Source organism: Lissotriton vulgaris, chromosome 7 (genome assembly GCF_964263255.1).
Source record: "Lissotriton vulgaris chromosome 7, aLisVul1.2, whole genome shotgun sequence".
Lineage (NCBI taxonomy): Eukaryota > Metazoa > Chordata > Amphibia > Caudata > Salamandridae > Lissotriton > Lissotriton vulgaris.
The window spans coordinates 1,245,809,959-1,245,836,532 of NC_141695.1; the positions used below are offsets into that span (position 1 = coordinate 1,245,809,959).

Genomic DNA, 26,574 nt, shown 5'->3' on the forward strand with positions numbered 1-26,574 from the left:
AAGATTTAAATATTGTGCTGTCAGAATACTGTGACCAAAATATTTACTAGCTTAATAGAGTGAGAGGAGGTATAGATTTAATATATTTATAACTCCACACATACATATCTTGAAGATACATGCATTTTATAGTGACAAATATATCAAGTACCATAATATTGTGGATGCAAGGAAATATTTACTTAACACCGCATATATTTACCCGTATGACCTATACATTTTGAAGGTACATAGGTTTGGAGTTAAGGATAATACAGCTATACCTATGTATACCTTTACAATGTTTTGGTAGTTGATACTTTGGTCATGATATGCTGGCAGCCCCATGTTATCATTTCATGTTGTGTTGCACCAGGCAAGTAAAATCATGGCCAGGTATTGATGAGTTGATTTTTTCCTTGTGGCAATGGACTGTCCCAGGTTCATGTGTGAGTAGCACATTTGGACCAGGTCTTTGCATTGTATTTTGGTATTGATAGTCCTGATTTTATAATGGGACAAATAAGACCTCAGGTCCCAGAATGAAAAGCAAATACCTGCCCTGGATGAGCTTCTCACACATGGACCTAGAAAACATGAGGCCATGCATCATACTCTCTTAGCTTGGAAGAATGCGCTCTGTGATACTGTGATCCAACATAAGGGTTCTGGAAGACCTAAACATGATTTTACACTTGAACTAACCATGTTTTAATTTATTTGTAGGCAACAGATCCGGACACTGGCCTATTCGGACAAATCACCTACTGGCTTTTGCCGGAATCCATGTATGTACTACCAGTGGCAAAACAGGATCCATTTTGGTGTCAAGTTCATAAATGTGATGCCAAAATGACATCTCTTGAGATCCCTGCTGGAAGAATGTATGAAATGTGCAGTTCAGTTTGCAGAGCATGCTGTTTAATTTATTCACTGAGTGCCCTTAAAGATTTTAGAGGCACGTTCCTCATCAAGTGTCCCCAATTCTTGGACGCATTCAGTAATTTACAGTTCAAAATCTAAGGACACTTTAAAAAAATGATGCATATGTACAAAAATTAGGAAAGAGGTTGAAAAATAATTACATCTCTTATTGGGAAAACCAGCTGTTTACAACTTAGATTGTAGAAGGTAGGTTTTAAGTTGAAGGATATATGGAATTATCGAAATAAAATTAACTGAAAATTACAAAATCTTTGTGATGCAGGATATGAGCGTTGTACTGCTTTGAGGATATTATGGCCCAGTGCATAAGAAGGCAGACTGTGGTTATTTTGTCCTTGGTGCAATACACTTCACTGGAGGGAAACATTTTTTCAGAGATTTGGTTGTATGTCAAAATATCTAGGTCAAAATGATTGACATGCGCATACATTAACTCCATATCATCAAGGTGAGTTTGAGTTGGGAAGCAAAGATTTAAATACCTGAAAGAGACAATTAGTTATAGATTCCTTACTTTAGAATTACCCCCAGGTGTGAATCTGGAGCTGGTATGTTTTTCGTCAGCAGTACCCCTGTGCGTTGAAAGGTGGTGTTGTTCAGCTCCGCGTTCGTAGTCGGCGTCGTGGTTGATGTCATGGCAGCTACTTAGACGCCGCCCTCGTGTGCTGACATCAGTTCTTTCTTTTTTCACGCCAGCCAGTGCATATCTGGGAAGAACGGTACCTCCAGTCACTTTTTGACTGACTTTTTTGCGACTTTTGGTAAATCGTTTTCGAGCCTTCGACTCTTGGTGCACGTCAGGGATCCCCGGCTTCATGGCTTGCGGTTCCCTTAGCCGACTGATGTCGATAACTGATCCGCACCACTTGTCCCTGTATTGCCTGAAGCGCACCCACGACCACAAGTCGTGCTCAGGCTGCCGGACCATGAATCCGAAGTCTTAGGGGGAGCAGTCCAGAAAGCTTCTCGAGGCCCAACAGTCGACTCTACACCAGTCGAGGTCCCGGTCCAGTGGGAGGTCGAGGTACCGGTCGTGGAGCCATCACCATTCTTCTTCCAAGTCTTCGCACTCGGGGTTAGGTAAGTCGAAGCACAAGAAGAAGTTGAAGAAGCGTCATTGCTCTTCGACTTCCCCTCGTCTGTCGGCCGACGCAACAACGGCTCTGCGTGCGGACCGCACAGGGTCGAATAGGGCTCTCCCTCCCTTCCCAGGACCGAGAGGGACCGTTGCCCAGCTTCCCCAGTTTTACGAACCGATGCATGCCACCTTTAGGCATCCCGACTCCGCCGGCGCACCTTCAGGCCCAGCGGGCTCGGCTGGGGGCCCTAGGCCTTCGATTCCAGTAGTACCGTCTCCACAGCCGACGCTGATTGGACCCACAGCCGGCCTAGACCCCCGGCCTCTGCCCCGATGTGGACACAGAGCCGTACCAGTTTTGACCAATGCCAGATCTGCCGCCGATGGGTCATTTGTACCTGTGTTCCACGCTGGCCCTTTTCAGCCAGTTTGGCAGCCACAGGAGGGTGAGGAGGACTGGGGTGTGGTCTGTAGACCCTTTGACCAGTTGGATTATGATCCGGACTGGAGAGAGGAACTGGCGGAAGCTAGTGGTCTAGATACTTTGCTAGACCGTGGCATGTTGTCTCCTCATACCGTGGCTATGGAGGAGGGACCGTCCTACCCTGGGGTGTTGCGTAGGGCGGCCGAGGCTCTCAACCATGAGCTACCTACGGTGGCATTCAGGACTAACCTCCTGACACAGGTGCTTCAGCCAGCAGCGAGCTCTTCCGAGCCCTTGCTGGCGTTCAATGACGCCCTTATCGACATCCTTTTGGGCACTTGGTCCAGGCCCAACTCAGGAGCTCCTATAGAGAGGATGATTGCCCGACGCCACCACTCGCTGCTGGGTGACCCCACTCTCCTCTCCATACCCCTGAGAGCTTGATGGTCCAAGCCTAAACCTCCAAAGGCACGTTCCCTAATGCTGTACCTGATAGGGAATCCAAAAAGCTGGACCAACTTGGGAAGAAGATGTTTTCTTCCTCCAGCTTGGGACTACGATGGGTAAACACCACATGTCTGTTGGGCTGTTAAACTCACTCTGGGTGGGATAAGATGGCGCAAGTGCTGCCCCAGTGCCCGGAGGAGGCCCGGGCCATGCTCTGCTTTGCAGTTGCCGAGGGGAGAGACAAAGCGAAGTTTACCATCAGCAGTGTCTGGACACCACTGACTCGCTGGGTAGGACGATTTCAACGTCAGAAGCCCTTCGAAGCTACGCCTGGCTGAGGTCGACAGGCTTTTCTGGGAATGTCCAGAACACCCTGGTGGACATTCCCTTTGATGACCGTAGCCTGTTCGGGGATAAAGCAGACAGTGCGCTAGAGCGCTTCAAGGACTCTCGGCTACGGCCAAGTCCTTGGGCCCCTCTACCACATGCCCTGCACAGTCTGCTGTTTGCCCTTTTCGTGGCTGAGGAAGGGGTGCCCCACCACGTTCCACCCGGAGCCACAGGCCGGGGCAAGCTGTTCAGCCCCAACGCGGCCGGGGGCATGGGAACCACTGCTGAGATACTGGGGGCCAGCTGGCGGGCCAGTCCACCACCACCCCCTCTGCAGCAGCCTCCAAACCCTCCTAGTTTGACCTTTCAGGCCCATCACACACCAGTGGGCGGCAGGATTCACCATCACCTACCTCAATGGAGTACCATCACGTCAGACAGGTGGGTTTTGCAGGGAGTCCAAAGGGGCTACTCCCTCCCCTTCGAGACTACCCTTCCAGCCACGCCACATCAGTTCCATCACATGTCTGGGGATCGTCTGGCCCTTCTCTAACGGGAAGTTATAGCTCTCTTGGAAAAGGGAGCCATCAAGCGAGTTCCTGCCCCAGAAGAAGGTCGTGGTTGCTATTCCCACTATTTTCTGGAGTCCAAGAAGTACAAGGGCCTGCATCCTATCTTGGATCTCAGGAACGTCAACTGCTGAAGGAGAAGTTCAAAATGTTGACTATGCCTCAGGTCCTGTCTGCCCTCGACCCTGGAGACCAGATGGTAGAATTGGTCTTGGAGGACACTTATTTTCACATCCCTGTCCTTCCGGCCCACTGGCGTTACCTGAGGTTCACGGTAGGCCACGAGCACTTTCAGTTTACCGTTCTCCCCTTTGGCCTCACCAGCACCCCTCGGGTGTTCACGAAAGTGATGGTGGTGGTTGCAGCTCATCTGCACAGATCAGTGGTTACTAGTCTTCCCCTATCTCGACGACTGGCTGTTGAAGGCGGGCTCGCCCCAGGCTGTTGTCTCCCACCTCCAGACTACAGCCGATCTCCTGCATTCGCTGGGGTTCTCCATCAACGTGCCAAAGTCACACCTGACTCCCTCTCAGAAGCTCCTCTTCATTCGAGTGGTTCTGGACACTACGCAGTTTTGGGTTTATCCTCCCGAGCAGCAAGCCCAGGATATTCGGGCTATGATCCCGATCTTACAGCTTCTATCCCAGGTTTCTCATGACCTCCTGCATCCTGCTGGTGGATCAGGCCAGATGGCATATGCAGGCTCTGCAGTGGGACCTGAAGTTCCATTGGGCACAGCATCAGGGGAACCTGTCTAATTGCATCCAAATCTCAGAGGGACTGCACACCAACTGCAGTGGTGGCTCACTAACCAGGATTGGGTTGACGGCAGATCCCTCTCCCTTCCCCAACCAGAGTTCACAGTGGTGACCAATGCATCACTTCTGGGTTAGGGCGGCCACATGGGAGAGGCGGAGATCAGAGGCCTCTGGTCTACAGCGGAGTCCAGGCTCCACATCAACCTTCTGGAGCTTTGTGCGATTCGTCTTACACTCAAAGCATTCCTTCCCTCTATCCGAGGAAGTGTAGTGCAGGTGTTCATGGAAAGAAACGCTGCCATGTGGAACTGCAACAAACAAAGTGGGTGGGGTCGTGGACCCTTTGTCAAGAGGCCCTCCGCCTCTGGATATGGCCGGAAGATCAGGGCATATCTCTGGTGGTTCAAAATCTGGAAGTTTCTCTGAACGCCAGGGTGGACAAACTCAGTTGCAGGTGCATAAGGATCACAAATGGCGTCTTTGCTCTGATGTGGTGCAAGGTCTCTTTCGACAGTTGGGAGAGCCTTGGTTAGATCTATTCGCCACGGAAGAGAACACGCAATGTCAGCAATTCCACGAGTTGGAATTTCCAAGGCACTCGCTCGGCGACGCTTTTTGTCATGAGTGGAGTTGCGGTCTTGTATACGCCTTTCCGCCTATACCACTTCTGGCCAGAGTGCTGAAGAAGATCAGACGTGACCTGGCCCAAGTCATCCTTGTGGCTCCAGACTGGGCATGGAGAGTCTGGTATCCTGAGCTACTTCACATGGCCATCGATCCTCCGATCCGTCTGCCTCTTCAGGAGGATCTTCTGTCGCAGCAACAGGGGACTGTCCTCCACCCGAATCTGTCCAGCCTCCACCGCCTTGCGTGGGGATTGAGCGGCTACAGTTGACAGCTTTTGACCTTCCTCCTGAAGTCTGTGATGTTATTCTGGCAGCCTGGTGTCCCTCCACTAAAACGGTATACACCTGCAGATGGAACACATTTATGGCATAGTGCACAGCAAAGGCTGTAGATCCCCTTTCTGCCCCTCTTTCTGAAGTTCTTTTGTTCCTCTTTTCTTTGACTTAGCAGGGCTCTGCTTTGGGCACTCTAAGGGCCTACCTCTCAGCCATTTCAGCCTTTCTTAGGCTTCCTGATAAGCCTTCTCTTTTCAAGTCCCCTGTTATAAATTGCTTTCTTAAGGGCATTACTCATCTTTTTCCTCCTGTTCCATTCTTAATGCCTCAGTGGGACTTGAACTTGGTCTTAACATATCTTATGTGCGCTCCCTTTGAGCCGCTGCATAACTGTCCTCTCAGAATCTTAACTTTAAAGACTGCTTTTCTGGTGGCCATCACCTCTGCATGCAGGGTGAGTGAGCTCCAAGCTCTTTCTTCCAAACTTCCTTTTCTGGCTATTCATCCAGACAAGGATGTGCTTCAGACTGTCCGTCCTTTCTTCCAAAAGTGATTACTTCTTTCCAAACCGGACAAACCATCACTTTGCCTACCTTCTTTCTGGTGTCTGGATCCAAAACATGCGCTTTCCTTTTCTTTGGATCGCACAACACTATTCCGGGTGGATGACCAACTCTTTGTTGGCTACGTGGGCACCAAAAAAGCTTGGCCCGTGCACAAGCAGACCATTTCTAGATGGGTTGTTTTGTGCATTAAAGCTTGCTATTCTTTTGCAAAGAAGGAGCCTCCAGTGGGGTTACGTGCCCATTCCACCAGGGCGATGGCAGCTACTACTGATTTGGGACGTGTAGTCCCCCTAAATGACATCTGTCAAACGGTTAAATGGGCATCACAGCACACGTTCACTAGACAGTACTGGCTAGACAGTCAAGTACGGAGAGACAGCTTCTTTGGCCGTTCTGCTATACAGGACTTTCTAGTGTGAACTTGGTTCACAGACCCAACTCCGGGGTTGCTGTTACTGGGGTATCTATTCTAAGGTAAGGAATTTATAACTAATTGTCTCTTTCAGATGCACAAGTTACTTAACTTCGGTAACAATATATTTGTAAGAGACATAGATTAGTTATAGATTCCTTACCGCTCCACCCATCCTCCCCGTTCTGCGAACTGATTTCTAGGGTTAAGGACTTTTCTAAGGTAATGAATCTATAACTAATCTATGTCCCTTACAGATGTATCATTACCGAAGGTAAATAACTTGTGCTTCTTGACTCCAGATCTACTTACCTTGACCATATGTTGGTTGATGATATTGTGTAGACATTCTAAGTGTAGGTCAATATAAAAAAACTAAATATTCTATTAGAACACTTCAGATTTCTAAAGATAAAAAAATTTGTAGGTGATGCAAACTATCTTCATTTTCCATACTCTTCTCAAGAAAGCTTGTGTAGTACTGAATTGAACAGTGGTCACTCTTCCTCTTACATGTCTAGTGGAATTACATGTCAGATGTGAGGGGTAGATTTTAAATTTAGGCAACACAACTGGTGGTTCATTGATCGATACGTGTGAGATGAGGCCCATTTACTCCACAATGGTGTGAGATGTTTGTAAAGGAAGTAGGGTTGGATTTTGGCACTTGGAAGTAGGAAGTCTCAATCCACTTGGAGGTATGGGCATACATGCGTAATCGAGCCCAGTCATGAAACATAATGCTTTTACAGAGGGAGCCAATGTGGGAAGAAGGAAGTTGGTAGTTAGGCGATAACAATGATTGTAAGATGGAAAGTCTTTGGAAGAGGAAAACAGAAATCCAATTTGTTCAAAGAAAGATTCAATAAATGAAAGTAGTTATGTGGGGTCTTGGATGGACAGAGGCGGGGCGTCCTCCACGAATGATACAGTGAGATGTAGATGGGAGTCACTGGTGTATAAGTAGGAGATCCCTTACCATACCACCCAAATTCATACCAGCTTCATTAAAGTGCATGGGAGGACTGATCGCCGCAGCAAGGTCCAACAGGACATGAGCAGCGGCAATGGCCAAAAGGTACCCACCTGATTACTTGGCCACAATCAAGTGGAAGGAAAGAGGACACCTGTCGAGCCGAGATGTTTACTGGCGTTAAGTACTTTGCAGTCAACGGTTAAACCATTTTTGATTCATACATGGAAGTAGAATCAAAGAAAAAAGTTATAGAGAAGACAGTGAAAGGAGAAAAAGAAAGATGAATAAGAAAGGGTGGGAGCACGAAGATCAGGGGACACATAAATGAAAATAAAGGTTTAGAAAGGTCCATTAAAAAAGGAGGTTCATACTGAAGAGCATCTTTTTCAGATCCTGCTCCATTGGTTTAGTTGCTGGTCACAATATTGCAATCTAAATATCCACCTGCACACATATCACGATCATATTAGCGACTTTCATAACATTGTTCAGGAAGGTGTAGATTCATTATTATCAACTCCACTACCTGATGCTATTTTGGAGTCAATATTGTTGTCACAATACATCTGCAGGGTGATATTTCCACTGTGATATTGTGGTAGCGCGCGGGTCACTCACTTTATATCCTCTTCTGTTCCAGCCTATGGTTGTTTATTAATGCCTTACTTTGGGCGATCCTTCTTTGCACTTCTTGCCATTAAAATGAGGTTTTATGGACATTGGTAGGTTGTTTGGGCTTGCATTAGTTTAAGAAGATGCATGTGAATGCTGTGTGGGTGACTATCTGAGCTGTCTTTGAAAACAGCTCATTAAGCAGCAAAGAGGTCTTGTTTTGTTCTATGTTCGTTATGACCATTTTCTTTGTTTCTCCTAGTTCTTCCCTCTTTCTATGTGTGCTACATTCTGTCCCTTCCTGCACAAAACAATCCTGCCGACAACACAGGCATGCAACGGTGCCTGCATTGGCGCTCGGCTGCCACAACGACACCAGTGCAAGGGAAAGGGACAGGAATGCACCATATTGGATGAATGTGGAGCTTTCCTACCCTTTCTCTGGGACACGGAGCAGTGCAGCAAGGTGACTTGCTGAGCTGCCCTGCACCACAAATCATAAATATGCCCCATGATGTTTTACTGCTTCAATGTCGTGGCACCCTTTAGCTTGTTTTGTATTATACAAGTTTCTATGTTTCTGTGATTTTCAGTACATATTTTCATATCTTGGCTGAACTGAGGAAAAAGTTTGTCCTTCTGAATAAAAATCACTGTTGCTATAGCCACTGTGACTTGTACAAGTTAAGCACTGTAGTATATCCCCTATATGAACAGCCGGCGACTAAGGGCATATAGTGACCACAGCATCAGGTTTAACCTGTTGGTGGAGAGAAAATCTCCCAAAAACTGGTGAGCAAGTTTTGGTCCACTTCCTAATTTTAAAAATGTGTATGTCAAGGGTTGCAAAGTTTTTCTTTGGTTCAGCAGCAGACACTGCTGAATGCTGAGGTTTCTTAATACCAAGGGTGCCTAATCTTGACCCCTCCTCATGCTACTTTCTTCCACCACCCTGCACTTCCTGTCTCCTTCTCTTATTCTTGTGGGTTTTTTTCATTCCTGTTTTATATTTTTCTGTTGTCCTACCTTTCTCTTCTTCCTTCTTTCTCACTTTTATTCCATTCTCTCTCTTGCACTGTACGAAAGTCTAATGAGGAAATACAACTCCCGATTCCCAAAAATAAGTGCCTCTGCCCACCACCTGTTACCACCACCACAAATTAAAGACTAGTTTGGTGATCGTGAATGTCAACAGCAGGAGCTGTATGCCCAATTGATGGGCATTAAGAGCCCAGTCAGGAGAAAACAGTGAACTTATGTTCCTTACTCTTAAGTCTGGGATTCAATTGCATTTGTTATTAAGAGGAAAGGCCATGTACTGAGATGAGGGTTCTGTGTTCATTGTTCTCAGAGCATGAGGACATCATAACTATTTTAATGAAGAGTAGGTTCATGGAGTCCTGATTGGGTTCTTTTAGGTGATGCTCTCTGCCTTTGGACACTAAACACCACTATCTGATCTGATCTGCTTAGCTGCGCTAGTGTCCTGGAACTAACTCTGCTCTTTCTGTCCATAGACGCGACACCTTCCAGGTGGATACCAAGACTGGTGAGATAACGGTGAGGAATGGAAATCTTCTGGACAGGGAGATCCGTGGAGTGTACTACGCCACTCTCCAGGCCCTCGATGGGATGAACCTCACAGGCACCACGCTTCTGGAAATCACTGTGGAGGATGAGAATGACAATGCCCCGGTTGTGACAGGCTCCTACAATGCTTTCATGAATGAGAATACAGGCAGCGTCAGCATTCAGATCTTGGTGAGCGGCGTGTGAGTGAGGTTATAGCAATGCTAGGCTTTACCTTTACTTAGTGCATTGTGGATGAGCTCACTGGCAGAACCTGCCTTCAAATTCAGGCCAGTGGGTTGTGAAGGAGATCCCTGTAGTGCCAAGCTTCAGATCCAGCCAGCGTATTCTGAGTGAGCTCAGTGGCGGTGCTCGGCTTTATTCTGAGTGAGCTCAGTGGCAGTGCTAGGCTTCATTCTGAGTGAGCTCAGTGGCGGTGCTAGGCTTCATTCTGAGTGAGCTCATTGGCGGTGCTAGGCTTCATTCTGAGTGAGCTCAGTGGTGGTGCTAGGCTTCATGCTGAATGAACCCAGTGGTGGTGCTAGGCTTCAGATCCAGCCAGCGCATTCTGAGTGAACTTAGTGGCGGTGCTAGGCTTCAGATCCAGCCAGCGCATTCTGAGTGAGCTCAGTGGCGGTGCTAGGCTTTATTCTGAGTGAGCTCAGTGGCGGTGCTAGGCTTCATTCTGAGTGAGCTTAGTGGCGGTGCTAGGCTTCATTCTGAGTGAGCTCAGTGGCGGTGCTAGGCTTTATTCTGAGTGAGCTCAGTGGCGGTGCTAGGCTTCATTCTGAGTGAGCTCAGTGGCGGTGCTGGGCTTCATTCTGAGTGAGCTCAGTGGCAGTGCTAGGCTTCAGATCCAGCCAGCGCATTCTGAGTGAGCTCAGTGGCGATGCTAGGCTTCAGATCCGGCCAGTACACTGTAAGTGAAATTACTGGCAATGCCAACCTCAGCATCTAGGCGAAGAGGGCTCTGCAAGATCACTGGAAGTGGCAAGCTGTAGACTCTGCAAGCACATTCTGAGTGAGATCAATGGAAGTGCCAGCCTTCATGCTGAGTGAGCTCATTGTAAATGAGATTTCTGGTTCCATCAACCTTCCAATCACGATATGTTGTGAATGGAGTCACTAACAATCAATCATTGCAAGTGACTGACATTACCACAGGCGCAGCATTTCAGGGACGCCAGACATTTTCAATTGTGACTGACTTTGCCTCAGCTCTAGCATCTGTCTAGAATTTATGGTCCATTCAGAAACCCCACTATGGCTCTTAGTCTGTTTGTTTGTCATATATCCATTACCTCTTCCATTTATGAAGATGTTAGTGATTGCCAGAAGCAATCACACACGTAATGATGCTCATAACTTGTACCATGGCGTGGTCATTACAAAACCGAAACAGCAGCCTACTGTATATCAGACATTGTACATCACTTCTGCAGTTTGGAGATGTTTCAAAGATCCCTAAAGCCTAAAATGACATGCCTGTGCACAACAGAGCCACCTCATTAGTTCTTGAATTCCACAAGAAACTGAAGACCTGGTTCTTCACCTAGCCCTAGCTCAGCCCATGCAGCTCTAGCTTCAGCACCAAGATACCCTCCCAGGTGAGTTGTGCACTATACAAATGCACATAGCATAACAAACATAACACTTAGAAATCAATAGAAACCTCACTGCTCATATCGCCTCAAGCCCGCCTGCATGAATTTCTTGGATTATACATAATTCTGAATCATTCAGCAATTCGTCATTTGCTTTATAACTGCCAATGCATGGGCAGATTAATTAAGATTTATGCCATTATTGATGAGGATTGTGACCCAGCTAGCCCCCTTCTTGGGCCACATCAGTGCCTCAGAACTCTTTGTTGGATGCTCAGGCACTGACGTTGGCTGTAGTCGGAGTCAACATGCTGTCCAGTATGTCTGGTGGTGATCTGTATGTGGTACTCTTTCTGTCTCCAGGCATTTGATAATGACGAGCCTGGCACCAACAACAGCCGCCTGCAGTACAAGATCCTGGAGAGCCCATACAGCGAGAACTTCACCATCGGCCTAGATTCTGGCCTGCTGACCAACTCACGCCCTCTGGACTGCGAGGCCATTGACGCTGCTCTAAATGGGAAGATCATCCTGACCGTTCAAGTCTATGACCTAGGGGTGCCCCAGCAGGAAACACTGGTTAATGTCACCATCACAGTGGAGGTGAGTGCCACAGGCCAGTTACAACCCTTTGTTTACTCTACAAGTGGTAATGCCACATATATGGAGAGGCCACTGACTTTATTCAACGGTTTACTTACTATTTTTTTAAAATATTATTTTGTATTTTACTATAACCAAATGAAAACATTATATTGCCCACAACAGCAAGTGAAATCACTGTACCATAATAAAGTATGAAATAATGAGTATTTATCATTATCTGTCTAGTCAGTCTTCACATATAGTCCATAAATTGCATATGGTTTCTTTAACACCTCACCTTCCCAGGCATACGTATTTTACTGTGAGACAGTCTCTTCACTTCTAACGTTGAAGCCATTTCACCGAACAGTACATTGCGTATAACATCTTGTCAAGCAGTATACATCACAGACATATGCAGGACCCATTGTCTCTCAAGAGCTCTCAGATCCCTCATTGCCAGTGCTTAAATCTGACTCTATCGCTTTACAAAGAACATTTGTAATTTCTTCCCATTGTGTAATTTCCTCAGCTGCTTTTCCATTAAACGCAACCTCTTTCAATCTTCTCTCTTCTGTAAGCGTTCATTCGGTCACATCCCTCAGCCAAGCAGTTACAGGAGGAACAATGTGCCAGAAAATTGCTATACGCCATTATGCAAGGACCAATCCCAGCATTACCTAGTTATATTACAGTTACTTTACAAGAGTGTTGGCACCAGCCCCAACACACAATGCTTCACCACGCTCTCTTTATTTATCAAAGTCACTTTTGTTCAGGACCTTAGTCCCGTCCCTGAATACATTTCTATGGGTCTACACTTCCAAATCATGTGAAGAAACTCAGCATGATTATTACCATACTTAGGGAAGTAGATGATCTGTCCACATAAATCCTATGGATCCTCATTAGGGGAGGTAGGTGTAGTGTAATATATAAAAATGCAATAACTTTAATATATCATTACAAGCTTTCAGTAGAACTAGCTCACAGGTCGTCTCCCACTCCCTATCAAGAATAGTCTCCTGTAGATCAGTTTCCAGGTGCAGTTTGACTCTAAATCGCTTACGGGATATATATGACTGGGATATTCATTTAACCCCACCACTCCCCTCAAGCACCACCTCAAGTGTCTCAAAAACGGGTGGCATTTGAGGGAAATCTTTCCATATCTGCTTCGCTGTCTTTGTTAATTTAGCAAATTGTAGAAACTGTCCCTGTCCCCCCAAATAGTTCTCTTGCGTCTTCCAATGTTATAAACCTGTTTCCCATGTGTAGGCCTCCAAGCATGAGACACCCAACCTCTCCACTGAGACATGAACATGTCATGACTTATAGTGGATGGAGGCTGCAGCCGCCACCAGCTCTGCAGTGATTTCAAGAACGGGGGCCATTTAAATACTCTCTTTATTGTTCTTTCCCAAGCTCATCTTGGTTCATGCGTCATGCGCACTAGAGAAAGTAGAAGCAAGGCAATTTCCTATAGTACCTATTTGGGACATCTTTCTCCCAGTTGCAGTCATCGCTGCAACACAGTACAGGATGCTGAAGCAGGGAAGCCATATAATTCAACTCTAAGTCAGGGAGCCCCAAGACTCCTTCAAGTCTATCCTTTTTCAGGTGTGCATTCAACTTCTTTTTCCTGCCCATATCAGGGATGTTGGTAGCCTGTCAAGTTTCTTAAATGTTGGTATGGGACACAGTAAGTTTTATTTTAGGATATAAGCATCGCAAAAGGAAGCCCGGATTGTTCAATGCAACCCTGCCCATCACTGACAATGGTAGTGTGTTTCACAAAATGTACTGAAGTTTCAAGTCCCTGACACACTCTGCCCATATTATATGTTCATTGTCTGTTCTCGGTGTGTGCTATCTTCATTCCAAAATAGCGGAACCTCACTATCGCCCAAGGAATATTTGACGTTACAGCGCAAATAATTACAACACATGCTTTTACAACACAGTTTTTGCATCGCAACTAGCATTACATCGCATGATTTTAAAACTCATGCCATTACAACTCATTTTTTAAAATTACCTTTACAGTGCATTCTATTACAACGCATACCATTACAATGCATGCCATTACAACACATAATACTTTTAGGGCAACAGTAGGGTAAGTGTTGGATAGTGTAGGGGTAAAAATTACTATTCCCACTCCAGTGAGTGCAACAGTAGGGAAAGTGTTGGATAGTGTAGGGGTAAAAGTTACTATTCAAATGTACCCCAAAACCCATACCCACACTAAAACGAAAAAATCTCCATTACTTACCTTATATTGCATTGTAATGGCATGCATTTTAATGGTATGTTTTGTAATGGCATGCGTTGTAGTGACATGCGTTGTAATGGCATGCGTTGTAATGGCATGCGATGTAAAGGCATGCGATGTAAAGGCAGTTGCGTTGTAACAGTTGCGTTGTAAAGGTAGTGCATTTTAATGACTGCATTGTATGGATGTTTCCCCTCCCAAGTCACGCCCATGTTGGGCATGTCGGGGAGAGCGCACTTTGACTTATGCAATCAATGGGAGCCAACTGTTTTGTGGAGGTTAAGTTGTTGGATAGATATTCTACACATTTTTTGTAGATCTCGTAATAACAAAGGTATTGGTGGATGCGTTATAAAAACCAATGTGTTGTGTACAGTGACAAGACGTGAATCGCATGTCCAACCGTTATTTCCTGTCCCTCATGACTGCACGAAGATGGATCGCTAGAGGCTCCGCCACTAATGCAAACAGTAATGGTGACAGCAGGTACGCCTCCCTTGTGCCCATTCCCTGATTACAGCTATGCGATACCAGTCCACCAGACTTCGCCCTAGCCACTGGGTCACTGTAGAGCAACCTGATCCAGCTCTAGATTATTGGACCAAGATCCAGTCTCCTTAATACTGCATACATGAAGTCCCAGTCTATCGTGTTGAAGGCTTTGTCTATCTCTAAAGCCACTATTGTCGCCTCCACGCCCCTATCTTCTACGCTATTCATTACATGATGTACACAACAGATATTCATCTGAATTCTGCAGACAGGCTTAAACCAGCACTGATCTGTATTTACCAGTTTAGCTACCAGCGAGGTTATTCTATTCCCTAGTGCTTTAGATAATATTTTGATATCAGTGCTAATCATGGATAAGGCCCTCTAGGACCTGGGACCTGAGGATCTCTGTCTCTTACAGGCATCATAATAACTAGGGCCTCTCTCATGGAATCTGGGAGTCTCCTGTGACTCCTGGTCTCCTCCAACTTTTTCTCAAACTTCTCTCTCAGTTTCCAGTGAAACAGTCAATAAATCTCTCGGGGGAGTCCCTCATTCTTAGAGCCTTCCCCTCCTGGATTTTATGTACTATTCTAATTCCATGTCTACTTGGATACTGAGGCTCACTTTAAAATACTTAAAAACTCCATGGTGGCCCCTATAGTACAAACCTCTTCACGCAGATGGTGGTTAGCTCAGTCACACCTAGCATTACTTTATGGACTGTTCCTGTTCCTGTAATGTGTGCTAAACACACAAAGAGACACAAGGACACCCACAACCATGCGTGCAGACAAGCACGCACACACACACACCTTTTTACAAGAACTGTGACAGCTGTGTTCATTTGTTTTCAGAATACCAGTTCATTCCGAGTGTATGGCATGTCTGTCTGAATTTGAATTCTTTCTTCCTCCATTGTAAATTGTTGCAAATTCAAGAGTCAATGGGATACTGTTTGGCTGCTGCAAAATTTGCAAGCCTTATCGCCACTGTTCATTTTTTTCCCAGAGAAATTGTTCTGCTCTTGAGAAGGCATGGTTTCCGAAGAAAGGCTGTTGATATTATCACGTTAACTTATTAAATCGACTTAGGGAGGCCATTTTTTATTGACTTGTTGGTCCAGCAGAAATTTAATTTGGCTGCTGTGATAATACATGTTATGGCCTCAGTGACAACAACATAGAAGTACTTTAGATTTATTGACCTAGATTTTGGACCTTTGGGGCTCTAAAAGCTCATAGGCATTTGAATGTGTGTACTTAAATGTGTTAGGCAAACAAATGATATCAAATGAGAACAGTAAATGAGAAAATAACACATTGTATGAATTCAGCTTCATCTCAAAGGAAGTGGTTATAAGGAATGGGTATGGCGTAAAGGCTTGACTGTGATCTGCTGCACAGAGCCCAAGGTCATGCGCAGGAGGTTCTTGGAAACTTGGACTAAACTCAGGCGAAGGATATGCCCAACGCCATACCTTGTGACCAGAGCTGGTAGGCTCTGTGAGGTACATGACTGAATTTAAGTCATGACTGAATGCCATGGCCTGCTTCCGCAACCGCTGCATCACACTTTGACCAGTCTTTGCAAACCCAGAGTGTACTGCACCTTTAGCCTTGCACTGGAAATGCCGGTCACAGCCAGCCCTCCCAAACCCGGAAACTACAGTATGCAGTTTTTGCCAACATGCAGCATATTCTGGATGCAGGGTGTGGCATAAGGGCATGTCCTATGCCTGGCACTCACTCCCCAAGAATCTGCTTTAAGGATATTTTGCCCATGATTATTGCGCCTTCGAACAAGGCCATGGCCTATTCACATAAAAACAGGAAATCTACCGTAAAATATTTACTTTTATATCTGAGTAGAGATTTCCTTCTATTTTGAATTCTCAAACTCCTCCAGAAACTCACATAGAGAGCCTGTTACACGTTTTCGTACAAATTACTTTGAAACTAGCATATCGTTTTCAAACTTATTTCCTCTCCCTGGAGTTCGCCAGGCCTCCCTACACAGAGACAAAATTCTCAAATACACAGTGTTTTCTTTATGTTTTCTCCACAGGGACATTGTTCCCCCATAAAATCCACTTCCCGTGCACTCTTGCCAAATTTAGGAGCGGGTCACCTCCCTTTCTACCCTGGAAAGGGTATTTAAGCCAGCACTAAGCTGATGTAAATATATGAACCCTTCAAGGCTAGAAAAGAGAATGATGCTAGCGCGTGAATGCCAGACAAATGTACTTGTTTGCACTATTCACATGCTTCCAAGGCTTACCATGGTACCCTAGGTACGCCCTCAATCCCTTGATTGGGATTGATGGGAGCTGAGATCTCGGCGCTCATGGTTATGATCTTCACATCCTTAAGAGGGCTTTCACCTGACAGAAATCTCTTTGTGAGGCATATCTTCAGTCTTAAACAATACTTTTATGGCCAAATGTACCTTTGCGAATAGACCACGTTGCCGTTGAACAAGGCCAGACGCTTTGCCCAATGGCTCCTCAGGCCACTGCCCAAAACATTGCCCCTGTGGTGCGGACTCTCAGTGACTGGTATGGCTACCAAACACTCTGGTCCTAGGTTCCAGACCTCCAAAACCATGCTGTGCACAACTTTGAGGTAGATTCTCGGAGTTCAGGGCATACCCTTTGGCTTTCCCTTGCACCCATGTCCCCATACTCTCATAACATCCTAAACATGACATTAAGCCGGAAGCCAGAAATAGCAAATTCTATGGTCAAGTACTTCAAGTGTAGAGCCCTTTTCATAAGTCAGAAAGCATAGAAAATAAAAGGAAGCAAATGGTTTCATTTTTAACCAACAAAGGTAGTTCTAAAAAAACGGCCTTTGTCAGCAATGTTAGGATAAACTTGGGGATAGGAATATATATCAAAAAATTCCAGGGTTCAAAAAGGGACTGTTAAACACACCTGTGGCCATATATATACATTTTAGCAATAGGGATGATCTAATTGCGATGTTCTGTGAATCGCAGTTAGCAAATTGCTATTCCTAATGTGCGAAACACCTTGAGTTTCACTAAGCGATTCTTTTTGGGGTTGCAATTCGACCTGTCTCATGGATATAAATGAGTTAGGTCACAATTTATGACCCACTAGGAACGAGACCACCATGTCTGTGATTGCTTTTTAATAAATCAATCTTTTTATTTTTATTTAATGCAGCCCGTTTTCCCTAAAGGAAAACTGGATGCATTTCAAAAAATAAAATGAAACATTTAAGTTTAATTCTTTAAGAGTAGGCTGCTGTCCTTGGGAATATTTGTATCAACATTCACAAACAGGAAGCGGTCACATACTACCACCTAGCTCTCTACATGAGTTTTTGATGTTAGTGCTTATCTGTTGGGCTGCCTTCTTCATACTGAACCATGCTATATGTGGAGGGTTAAGGCACATAAGCAGCATTCTTTGTTAGGATGCCATATTGAGAATCTTATTATAAGCAGCGCCTTGCAGCATTTAGGAGCATCATAACACATAAATTGTAGCACGGCGGGGTATTTGAGCAACACCCATGTATATTTTGGGCACACCCTTGCATATGATAGTAGCATACTGGCATGTAATGACACAAAATCTGATGGTCTCTTGATTTTCTGGGTCATACATTTCAATGACCATCAAGTGGTGCAGGATAAGCTGTCACCGTGCACTGCTTATGTCCTCACATATTACCTCATTCATGACATGTACTATGACATCATTTATGACATCGCTGATGACATATTAAATGACATAATTGATGACATCACTGATACTTCATACTGCGGCCAGGCCTTGTGGCAAACTCCCCACAGGCAGCCAACCCCACGTTGCTCATGGATTTCAGACATGCACAGCAGGACCTGTGGGTAACTTACCCAGGGACAGCCACCCGAAGGCAGCCTCCTGGAGGCAGCCAATCCCATGCCGCACACTCCCATTGGTCATGAATGGCCTGGGGTCAGAAGCCAGGCCTGTCATGCAGCTGGCCCAGCTCACAACTCCCTGCAGGCAGCCAACCCCATGCTGCCCACATCCTTTCGCCCTGCACAGTTGGGCATTGGCCACAAGGCTTGGTATGGTGCCAGGCCCTGTGGCTAAGCCTCCAGCAGGCTGCCAACCTCACGTCGGGCATAGCCTTTAATGTGCACAGTGAGGTTACTTCGGGCAGGGAGCCATCTCTTGGAGTTATACATATACATTAAGGGGAGGGGGCACGCAACCTACCCCTCCCGACCCTTAATTGGCCCCTAGGACTTCATCCACCTGGGCCTGTTCCAATAAAAAGAGTGTCAGAGATGTCAAGAGTGGTCATTTGAGATGTCATCAGTGATGTCACTGACCATGTCATCAGTGATGTAATATGTGAGGTCACAAGCAATGCATTGCAAGGGCACCAGTTATAGTTAGATCAGGTAACTATAACTGCTGAATTTCACTGGTTTTGTACGAATGAAATCTGAGCCTAACTATAACGGAGGAGGGAATCCACTTGAATGTTTTACGTAGTATGTAGAGGGTGTTGAAGCATGCAGAGGAGATGGTGTTGATCTTGTGATTCATAATGAGCGATGAGTCCAGTATGATGCTGAGGTTACGTGCATAGTCTGTCAGGGTAGTGTGTTTTTGAAGGTGTGGGGGGCACCAGATGTCGTTTGATGTGGAGGGGCTAGAGCCAAGGACGAGGACTTCTGTTTTCTATGAGTTGAGTTTCAGGCAGCTGTTCTTCTTCCAGGCTGCAACGCCTTTTTGCCCTTTTTGGAATTTGTGCCTCGTGATGTTTGGTTCCTTGGTGAGGGAGAGGATGAGCTGGGTGTCATCAGGTGAAACAACACTTACAACACAACTTTTACAACGCACTACCTTTACAACGAAACTTTTACAACGCAACATCCATTACAACGCATGCCATTACCATGCAACCATTACAACGGATGTCACTACAACGCATACCACTACAACGCATGTGATTACAATGCAGTCATTACAACGCATACCATTACAACACATACCTACACTATCCAACACTTACCCTACTATTGCACTCCCTGGAGTTAGAATAGTAATTTTTACCCCTACACTATCCAATACTTACCCTACTGTTGCACCTCCTGTAGTTAGAATAGTAATTTTTACCCCTACACTATCCAACACTTACCCTACTGTTGCACCCCCCTGGAGTTAGAATAGTAATTTTTACCCCTACACTATCCAATACTTACCTAATACTTACCTGCCGGCAGAAGTAGAATGCCAGAGACAGTTGAACAGACCAATGAATGAAAAGGGATAAACCCCTATATTTATGCATGAATGCATTTTTTTTATTTATGAATTTGTTGATTAGGGGAGACCGACAAGCTGTTTCTAAGCCAGACTTAAAAATCAAAATGGGAATTCAAAGAGGGAGAAAGGTAAACTGGAATAGTGGTTGATTTGACACTCTACAGCGCAGTATTGTTTTGCTAGTGCCAAAGTTTTAGCACAATTTGCTGCTATGTCCAGTGGAAAATCCCTGGAGGTGGCACACTGTTGTTCAGTACTCTTGTGCAGCTTTCTGATTGGTGCGTTGTCGCGCCCTAATCTTGTTTCCAGCATTCTAAAGTATGCTTCTGTTTATGTGGCAGGATCTGAATGACGAGCGCCCAGAATTCAGCCTGTTGGACTATAAATTCTTTGTGAATGAAAGTGAGACAGGTAAGCCCACCACTTCTCATGCATGGGTTTGAGCAAGGGAAAAGATGGTAAGGCCTCCCTTGTTTGTACATCCCATTCTCTTGTGTACTGTTGCATGGCCTCCCACACTATTATTGGTATAGCATAGTCTTGCCACTGTGTTCCTCTTGGACTTGAAAAATTAACTAATATCCTGGATTCTGGACTAGCATCCTTACTATTGTGTTACCTTTGAGGAGCATTGCCTGTCTTCTCTGTTCCAAGAACAATACAGTCCTCCCATCTTGCTTTTCTGGAGCGAGACTTGCCATGATGCATTTTTGAAGCCAGTGCCGATTAAACCCTGTGGAGTCCCCTAGGCAGTCAATAATTTCGGGGCCCCCTTTGCGAATTATCTCCTAATAAGTTTTTTAGTTTTACCAACCAACAATTTTAATTAACCAATATTATTACACAAAACTAAACATTAACAATTATTAATGTTATAAAAAAAATGTTTTTTTAATTTTAATAAACCGACAAAACTTTAAATATTGCATGGGTACATTACATTAATACAGTATTTCTCTATAGAGTCTTTAATTTACAATTTTCGTTTCTTGAGTTGAGTCATTTTTTTCTATCTTTTCAAAACAATTTAAGAAAGCTTGATTGTAATATCTTTCAAGATCAAATCAATATTATTTTGATCCATTATCACGGGCCACTGAAATGAGTGGGGCCCATAGGCCAGAGCTTACTTTGCCTATTTGGTAATCTGGAACTCTTTGGAGCAGCACTGGCTGCCTGTCCTTGACTTCTCTCAAGCAGCACTCCCCTCCCAACCTGATCTCAGAAGTATAATTTACCTTGTGTAATGCTTCTGATGCAACACTTTTCTCAGTTGCAGTTTGTTAGGAAGAGCACAGCCCATTCGTCAGGTTATTTTGAGTTGTAGTGCCGTGTTTCCTACTTTTCCAGAATTTCACACTGCTCCCATGCAACTACTCCAATGTGACATTTCTGTCTGGTTCCTTTCAGGTGCGGACGTAGGCAGCGTGGAAGCCACTGATGCGGACCAGACCGAGATCAACAACCGCATCACATTCCGGATTGTCAAAGGGAGCTCTGGAACCTTTCTGATCCGCTCTAACCAAGCTGGCCCTGGACGGTACTGGGGTAACATCACGGTGGACCCAGACATTGCCCTGGACTATGAAGTCCAGAAGAACTTCACCTTGACCATCGAGGCCCAAGACGCTGGCATCAATAACGTCATCTTCACGTCAACAGCAACAGTGTCTGTCTTTGTGCTGGATGTTAATGACGAACCACCCGTAGTGGACGCTTCCTCTCTGGTAGGAGTGAGGGTCTCTGAGAATGGGACCCAGGCTGGCCTGGTCACCATTCTCCGTGGCTTTGACAAGGACACCCAACATGAGCTTGTGTTCGAGGAGTTGGGAGTGGCATGCTACAAGGGCCCCAGCGGTGCAGGCAGCATCTGCCATGATTGGTTCCAGCTGTTCCCTAATGGCTCCCTCTTTGTGAACAACAGCTGGGCCATTGACTTCGAGACATGTGATCGCGTGGTTATGACGCTGCGTGTGGAAGACACGCTGACGCAGTTAGGAGACCGGTACAGCAACAACGGTAAGAGCCTGTTTAGTGTGCGGACTGGTGAAGTAATAATCAGGGCTTTAAGTGGGATGAAAAACTGGGGGGTCTCTCATAGCGGAGTGACCGATGTAATTAAGAGTGTGGCCTAAAACTCTTACGCTAAAAATCTGTACTCAGCATAGTGTGCTGTCCCACTGGTATTTTGCTGTTTCTGTCCATTTATCCAGCTATTTAACACAACAAGTAATATTACACTTACAACAAGCCGGGACTATTGGTTTTGCCAATGGTTGTAAATTGCATAAGATAAATAAGCAACAACTATTACTTCGTTGTATATAATATTGAAAATGCTTCTGTAAGGCTAGAGCTGCTGACTTTCGAGCTGAGAAAGCAGGTTCGATCTTCACGTGGGCTCAAGATCCTGTGATTCAAAACATGAATATGTGCTTGTGTTATCTAACTGGTGCTCATGTTTGGGCTATCTAAACCAGAAAAATTTGTCTCTCTGAAGCTACATCAATAATAGTGATGGATGGTACTATCGCAGAGTTAAGCTTTTTTGTTTTCTCCACCCTGAAGGTAAAAATGGAAAGCCCGATAGGGACCCTTTTCAGCACCTGCTTTTAAGAACTGCTGGTGCTGAGTACTGGCAGGACCCGGCCTACTTAAAGCCCTGGTAATGATGATACCCATTTACTAGCTGGAGTATAGGATAGACGCATGTAGTGAAGAAGCAGCCAGATACTGGAGAAGCAAGGATATCCAGCTACCAATCAGGATAAAGCATTAGCTGAAGTCCTAGATGGATGCGAAGGCATACCGGTGCTTCGGTGACCCCCAGGGGCCAGTCCCGCCAAGGCATTGGCTACGATTAACTGTGGGGTCTCTCGAAGGGGCGTGACTGAGGTAATTAAGGGCGTGGCTTAAATACAAAAAAGCTAAAACTCTGTGCTTAACAAGGTGTGCTGCCCGATTAGTATTTTGCTGTTTCTGTCATTTTATCCAGATATATAATACAACAAGTAACATTACACCTATAACAATCCAGGGCTTTGTCATTGGTTTTTAGTTGTATAAGAAAAAAGCAACAACTATGGTTTCTTTGTATATAATATTGAAAATGTTTCAGTTCTGAAATGATGAGACTGTGAAAGAACTATAACGAGTTTCTTTGAAGTTACCTCAAAGGCAGTGAAGGGTGGCACACTGGCACGGCTGCAGAGTTAAGATTCGTTTTTTCACCCTGAGGGTGAGTCGCAAAAACAGAGAGCCCAATCCAGACCCGTCTCAGAAACTGCTTTTTAAAACTGCTGCTGCTGAGCACCAGCAGGACCCGGCCCACTGAAAGCCCTGGAGGTAGGCGATCTCCAAAGCTGGCGTTTCTTCCTCACACTGGGAAGCGCTGTGCCAATGTTCACTGTATAGAGTAGCATAATTGACTTTCTGCTGCAATGGTACGCCCCAGTGTATCATGAAAGAATGCTGGGGGCTGCCCATATTCTGCGGGTCCGGCCGCTAGTAACAGAATTCTCTCCTCTGTGTGGTTTGGGAATTGTGGCTTTTGCATTGCTCATACCCCCTGCTTGCTTTTGTTTCCCCTTTATTGTCTGGTAATTCGACTTGTATTCGTTCAGGACTACTGCCAGGTTGGAGCTGCTGGGGGAACTCCAGCATGGCTGCAGCTTTCAAGTGTCAGAGATACAGCCCCAGTTTTTCCCAGCAGGGGGCACTACTGGGCATGTTTTGTCATTAGTGTAGTGAGCCACCCAGCTCCTACCACTCAATGTTGGCGCGGACCAGGGAGTATAAATAAAGTGTGACGTCAGCGCTTGTGGCCGATGGCACGGACTAGCAAAGAGTGTGGACATGTCCGTTTGTTCCTCCTGATCTCATTAGGCCCCCAACCAGTCTGTGTACCCCCTTAAAGCCCCCAAACTTACAATTAGGTCACTGGGGGGCCCTCGGATGCTCCATCGGCTCTCCCAGGTTGGGCTACTACATAATGTTAGACACGCTGCTGGCCTACCAGAGGCGGATTTATTATTTCTGTGAAATCTTCTTCTGTTATACCCGAGTCACTTAGTGCTGGCCTGGCAGGGAGTGTCTACCTCCATGCTGCACCCTCACAGAGCCTGGTTTAATAATAATTAAACCTACTGTAATGATGTAGAAAAAGATTTGTGACATGCTCGTGCTCTGACATTCTCTCCCTTCCTCCCCATAGTGACCTTAACTATCACCATTGTGGATGTTAATGACAACGCCCCGGTGTTCCTGGAAAATGAAGAAGCATTTGGTGAGAAAAACATCCCCATTCAATCAATTCTAAAGCTTCAGGGGCAACTAAATGTGAATGAGTCTCACAATGCCACCCGCTCATCCTGATCTGTTAATCTACATGTCCATTGTTCTGTCCAACCACTGTTCTAGACACCTGTCCGTCCACCTACTCAACCCACAAACACATCCATCCATCCAACCCACCTATCTATCCCACACATTGGCTGAATCAATTTACCACCAATTCACCCATCCCTTCTTTCATCCCACCCACCTATGCTACACATGGACTCAGGGGGGCATCGATAACCAGCTAGGGAAGTGAGGTTCTTAATGGGCCTCTTCTCTCTACAACTCGGCAGACAAAAGCTCCTAATTAGCCATCTTCGGAAGGAAGAATCACAGGTAGATAGAAAGGGGAAAGAAGGATGAAAATTTGGAAGGAGAGATGAAAGAAAGGAAGGATGAAAGAAAGGCAGGAAGAGCGATAGGGTGGATGAGTGGCTGCATGAATGAGTAGGTGGGTGAATGGATAGGTCAATAGGTTGTCAAAATAAATGGAAATACAAGATGGTAATGGATGAACAGGTGAAAAGATGGCAGAAATGGAAATCTGACTACATAAATGGGTGGATGGCCAAAACGATCAATTAATGGATGAAAAGCCATATTGCTGGATGTGTAAGTCACAGGATGTATGTATGTATGGGTGGGTGAATGCATGGACGCATGCATAGATGATGGATGTGTGAGTGGATTGATGGAATGGTGAAAGGTAAAATGATGGAGGAAAGAATGAATGGATGGCAGAATATAAAGCTGAAATGGTGGATATCAGCAGTTGGATGGAAGGGTGAAAGGATGAAAGCAAAGATACTGGGATGGAAGAGACAAGGGGGTTCTTCTAGGGAGGGTCAGTCTTACTTAGTTTGCTTGCTTGATGCGTCAGAGCTTTGTATCAAAGTGAGAATATTTTAGTTTTCTGGCTACTTACTTGCACTGACTGAATCACTCCATCCATCTGTCCTTTCGTCTGGCCATCCATCCATCCATCCACCCACCCACCCACCCACCCACCCACCCATCCACCCATCCACCCACCCATCCACCCATCCATCCATCCATCTGACATTGTATCATTTTCCTTGTTTGTTTTCCATAGTTGTGGTTCCAGCAGTTGCTCCCCTTGACCTTCAGGTTGCAGTTGTGCAGGTAACTAAATGAAACTTCAAAGAACCCCTCCGCTGCCCGCAGACCGACTTCCTTCCTTCCTCCCTCCTTCCCCCTCCCTCCTTCCTTCTCTTTATCTTCCTTTCTTTTCTCTTACTTTCCTTCTCCCTTCCTTGATCGCTCCTTCGCATCCTTCCATCCTTTCTCCTTCCTCCACTTGTTTATCATTCCCTTCTTCCACTCGCCCTTCCTTCCTATTGCAGTAATTGTTACTGCTAAATGCGTGGAGATGTATGTCTCAACTTCATTGTAACAGCACAGTCACCTCTAACCCAGTATTACAAGGACATTCCTGCTGCAGCCACGGCATTTCCAACTACGTGCTCTCCTCTACAATATTTTGATTTAAAAGGAGAAGGATGATTGGTTGTTTTAGTCCTGCTGAACTGATATATTCGCTACTATTAAACGAGATTCCCTCTACATGTTAGTGCGCGGGGGCAACACGGGAGAGTGAGACAGACATTCCGGCATTTTCCTGTATTTTTGTATTTCTGATTGTGAGAGATTATCTGCAAGGGCGTTTCTCAACTGACCGCTAGAGGGCAGTGACAGTCATTTAGTCAAGAGAGCTCTTTTGCTCTCTTTTCAGGAAATCCGTTATATTTTTCTGCCATGATTTTTTGCACGTCACAGTCACTTGCACATTAAAACGCAGATTCCCATAAGTTTAAACGTGCATATAGTAATGCAGTAGACAGTATTTCCCGCTCGTTAAGTATTCTCATCTGACTTTAGCCCCTTAAAACGTTGAATAACTGCTGTTTGCTTCCTTCACTTCGCAGCCTTGATTTCGGGCTATGGGTGTTGCTTGGCAACTGACAACCTGCATTTCAATGTTCCCCTCCAACCAGGAGGATAATAGGAAGTTTAGGGTTTTCATCACTTTCTCATTTGCCATATTGGGTCCTGTTGGAAGTTGTAGAGTATTGAGGACACAGGACACAGCTGGTCTTCTCTTGTGGGATGGGGCCCCCACTCCATCCTTGTCCCTGTCTCTTCTCTTCTCTTCTCTTGTGGGGTGGGGCCCCCACCCAATCCTTGTCCCTGTCTCTTCTCGGTGGGGGCCTGTCCCTGTCTCTTCTCTTGTGGGATGGGGCACCCACCCAAGCCTTGTCCCTGTCTCTTCTCTTCTCTTGTGGGGTGGGGCCCCCACCCAATCCTTGTCCCTGTCTCTTCTCGGTGGGGGCCTGTCCCTGTCTCTTCTCTTGTGGGATGGGGCACCCACCCAAGCCTTGTCCCTGTCTCTTCTCTTC

General features: G+C 45.7%; 1 protein-coding gene across 2 annotated transcripts in view; it reads left to right on the forward strand.

Annotated features, from left to right (window-relative positions):
- CDHR2 (cadherin related family member 2) overlaps positions 1-26,574 on the forward strand; it is a 464,115-nt gene that overhangs the window by 327,891 nt on the left and 109,650 nt on the right. For both annotated transcript variants that reach the window (XM_086931759.1, XM_086931760.1), the window contains 7 exons: positions 706-767; positions 9,516-9,759; positions 11,535-11,774; positions 20,161-20,230; positions 21,230-21,838; positions 24,033-24,104; positions 25,251-25,300. In XM_086931759.1, the coding sequence (XP_086787885.1) occupies positions 706-767; positions 9,516-9,759; positions 11,535-11,774; positions 20,161-20,230; positions 21,230-21,838; positions 24,033-24,104; positions 25,251-25,300 (1,347 nt within the window). The remainder of the gene's footprint in view (positions 1-705; positions 768-9,515; positions 9,760-11,534; positions 11,775-20,160; positions 20,231-21,229; positions 21,839-24,032; positions 24,105-25,250; positions 25,301-26,574) is intronic.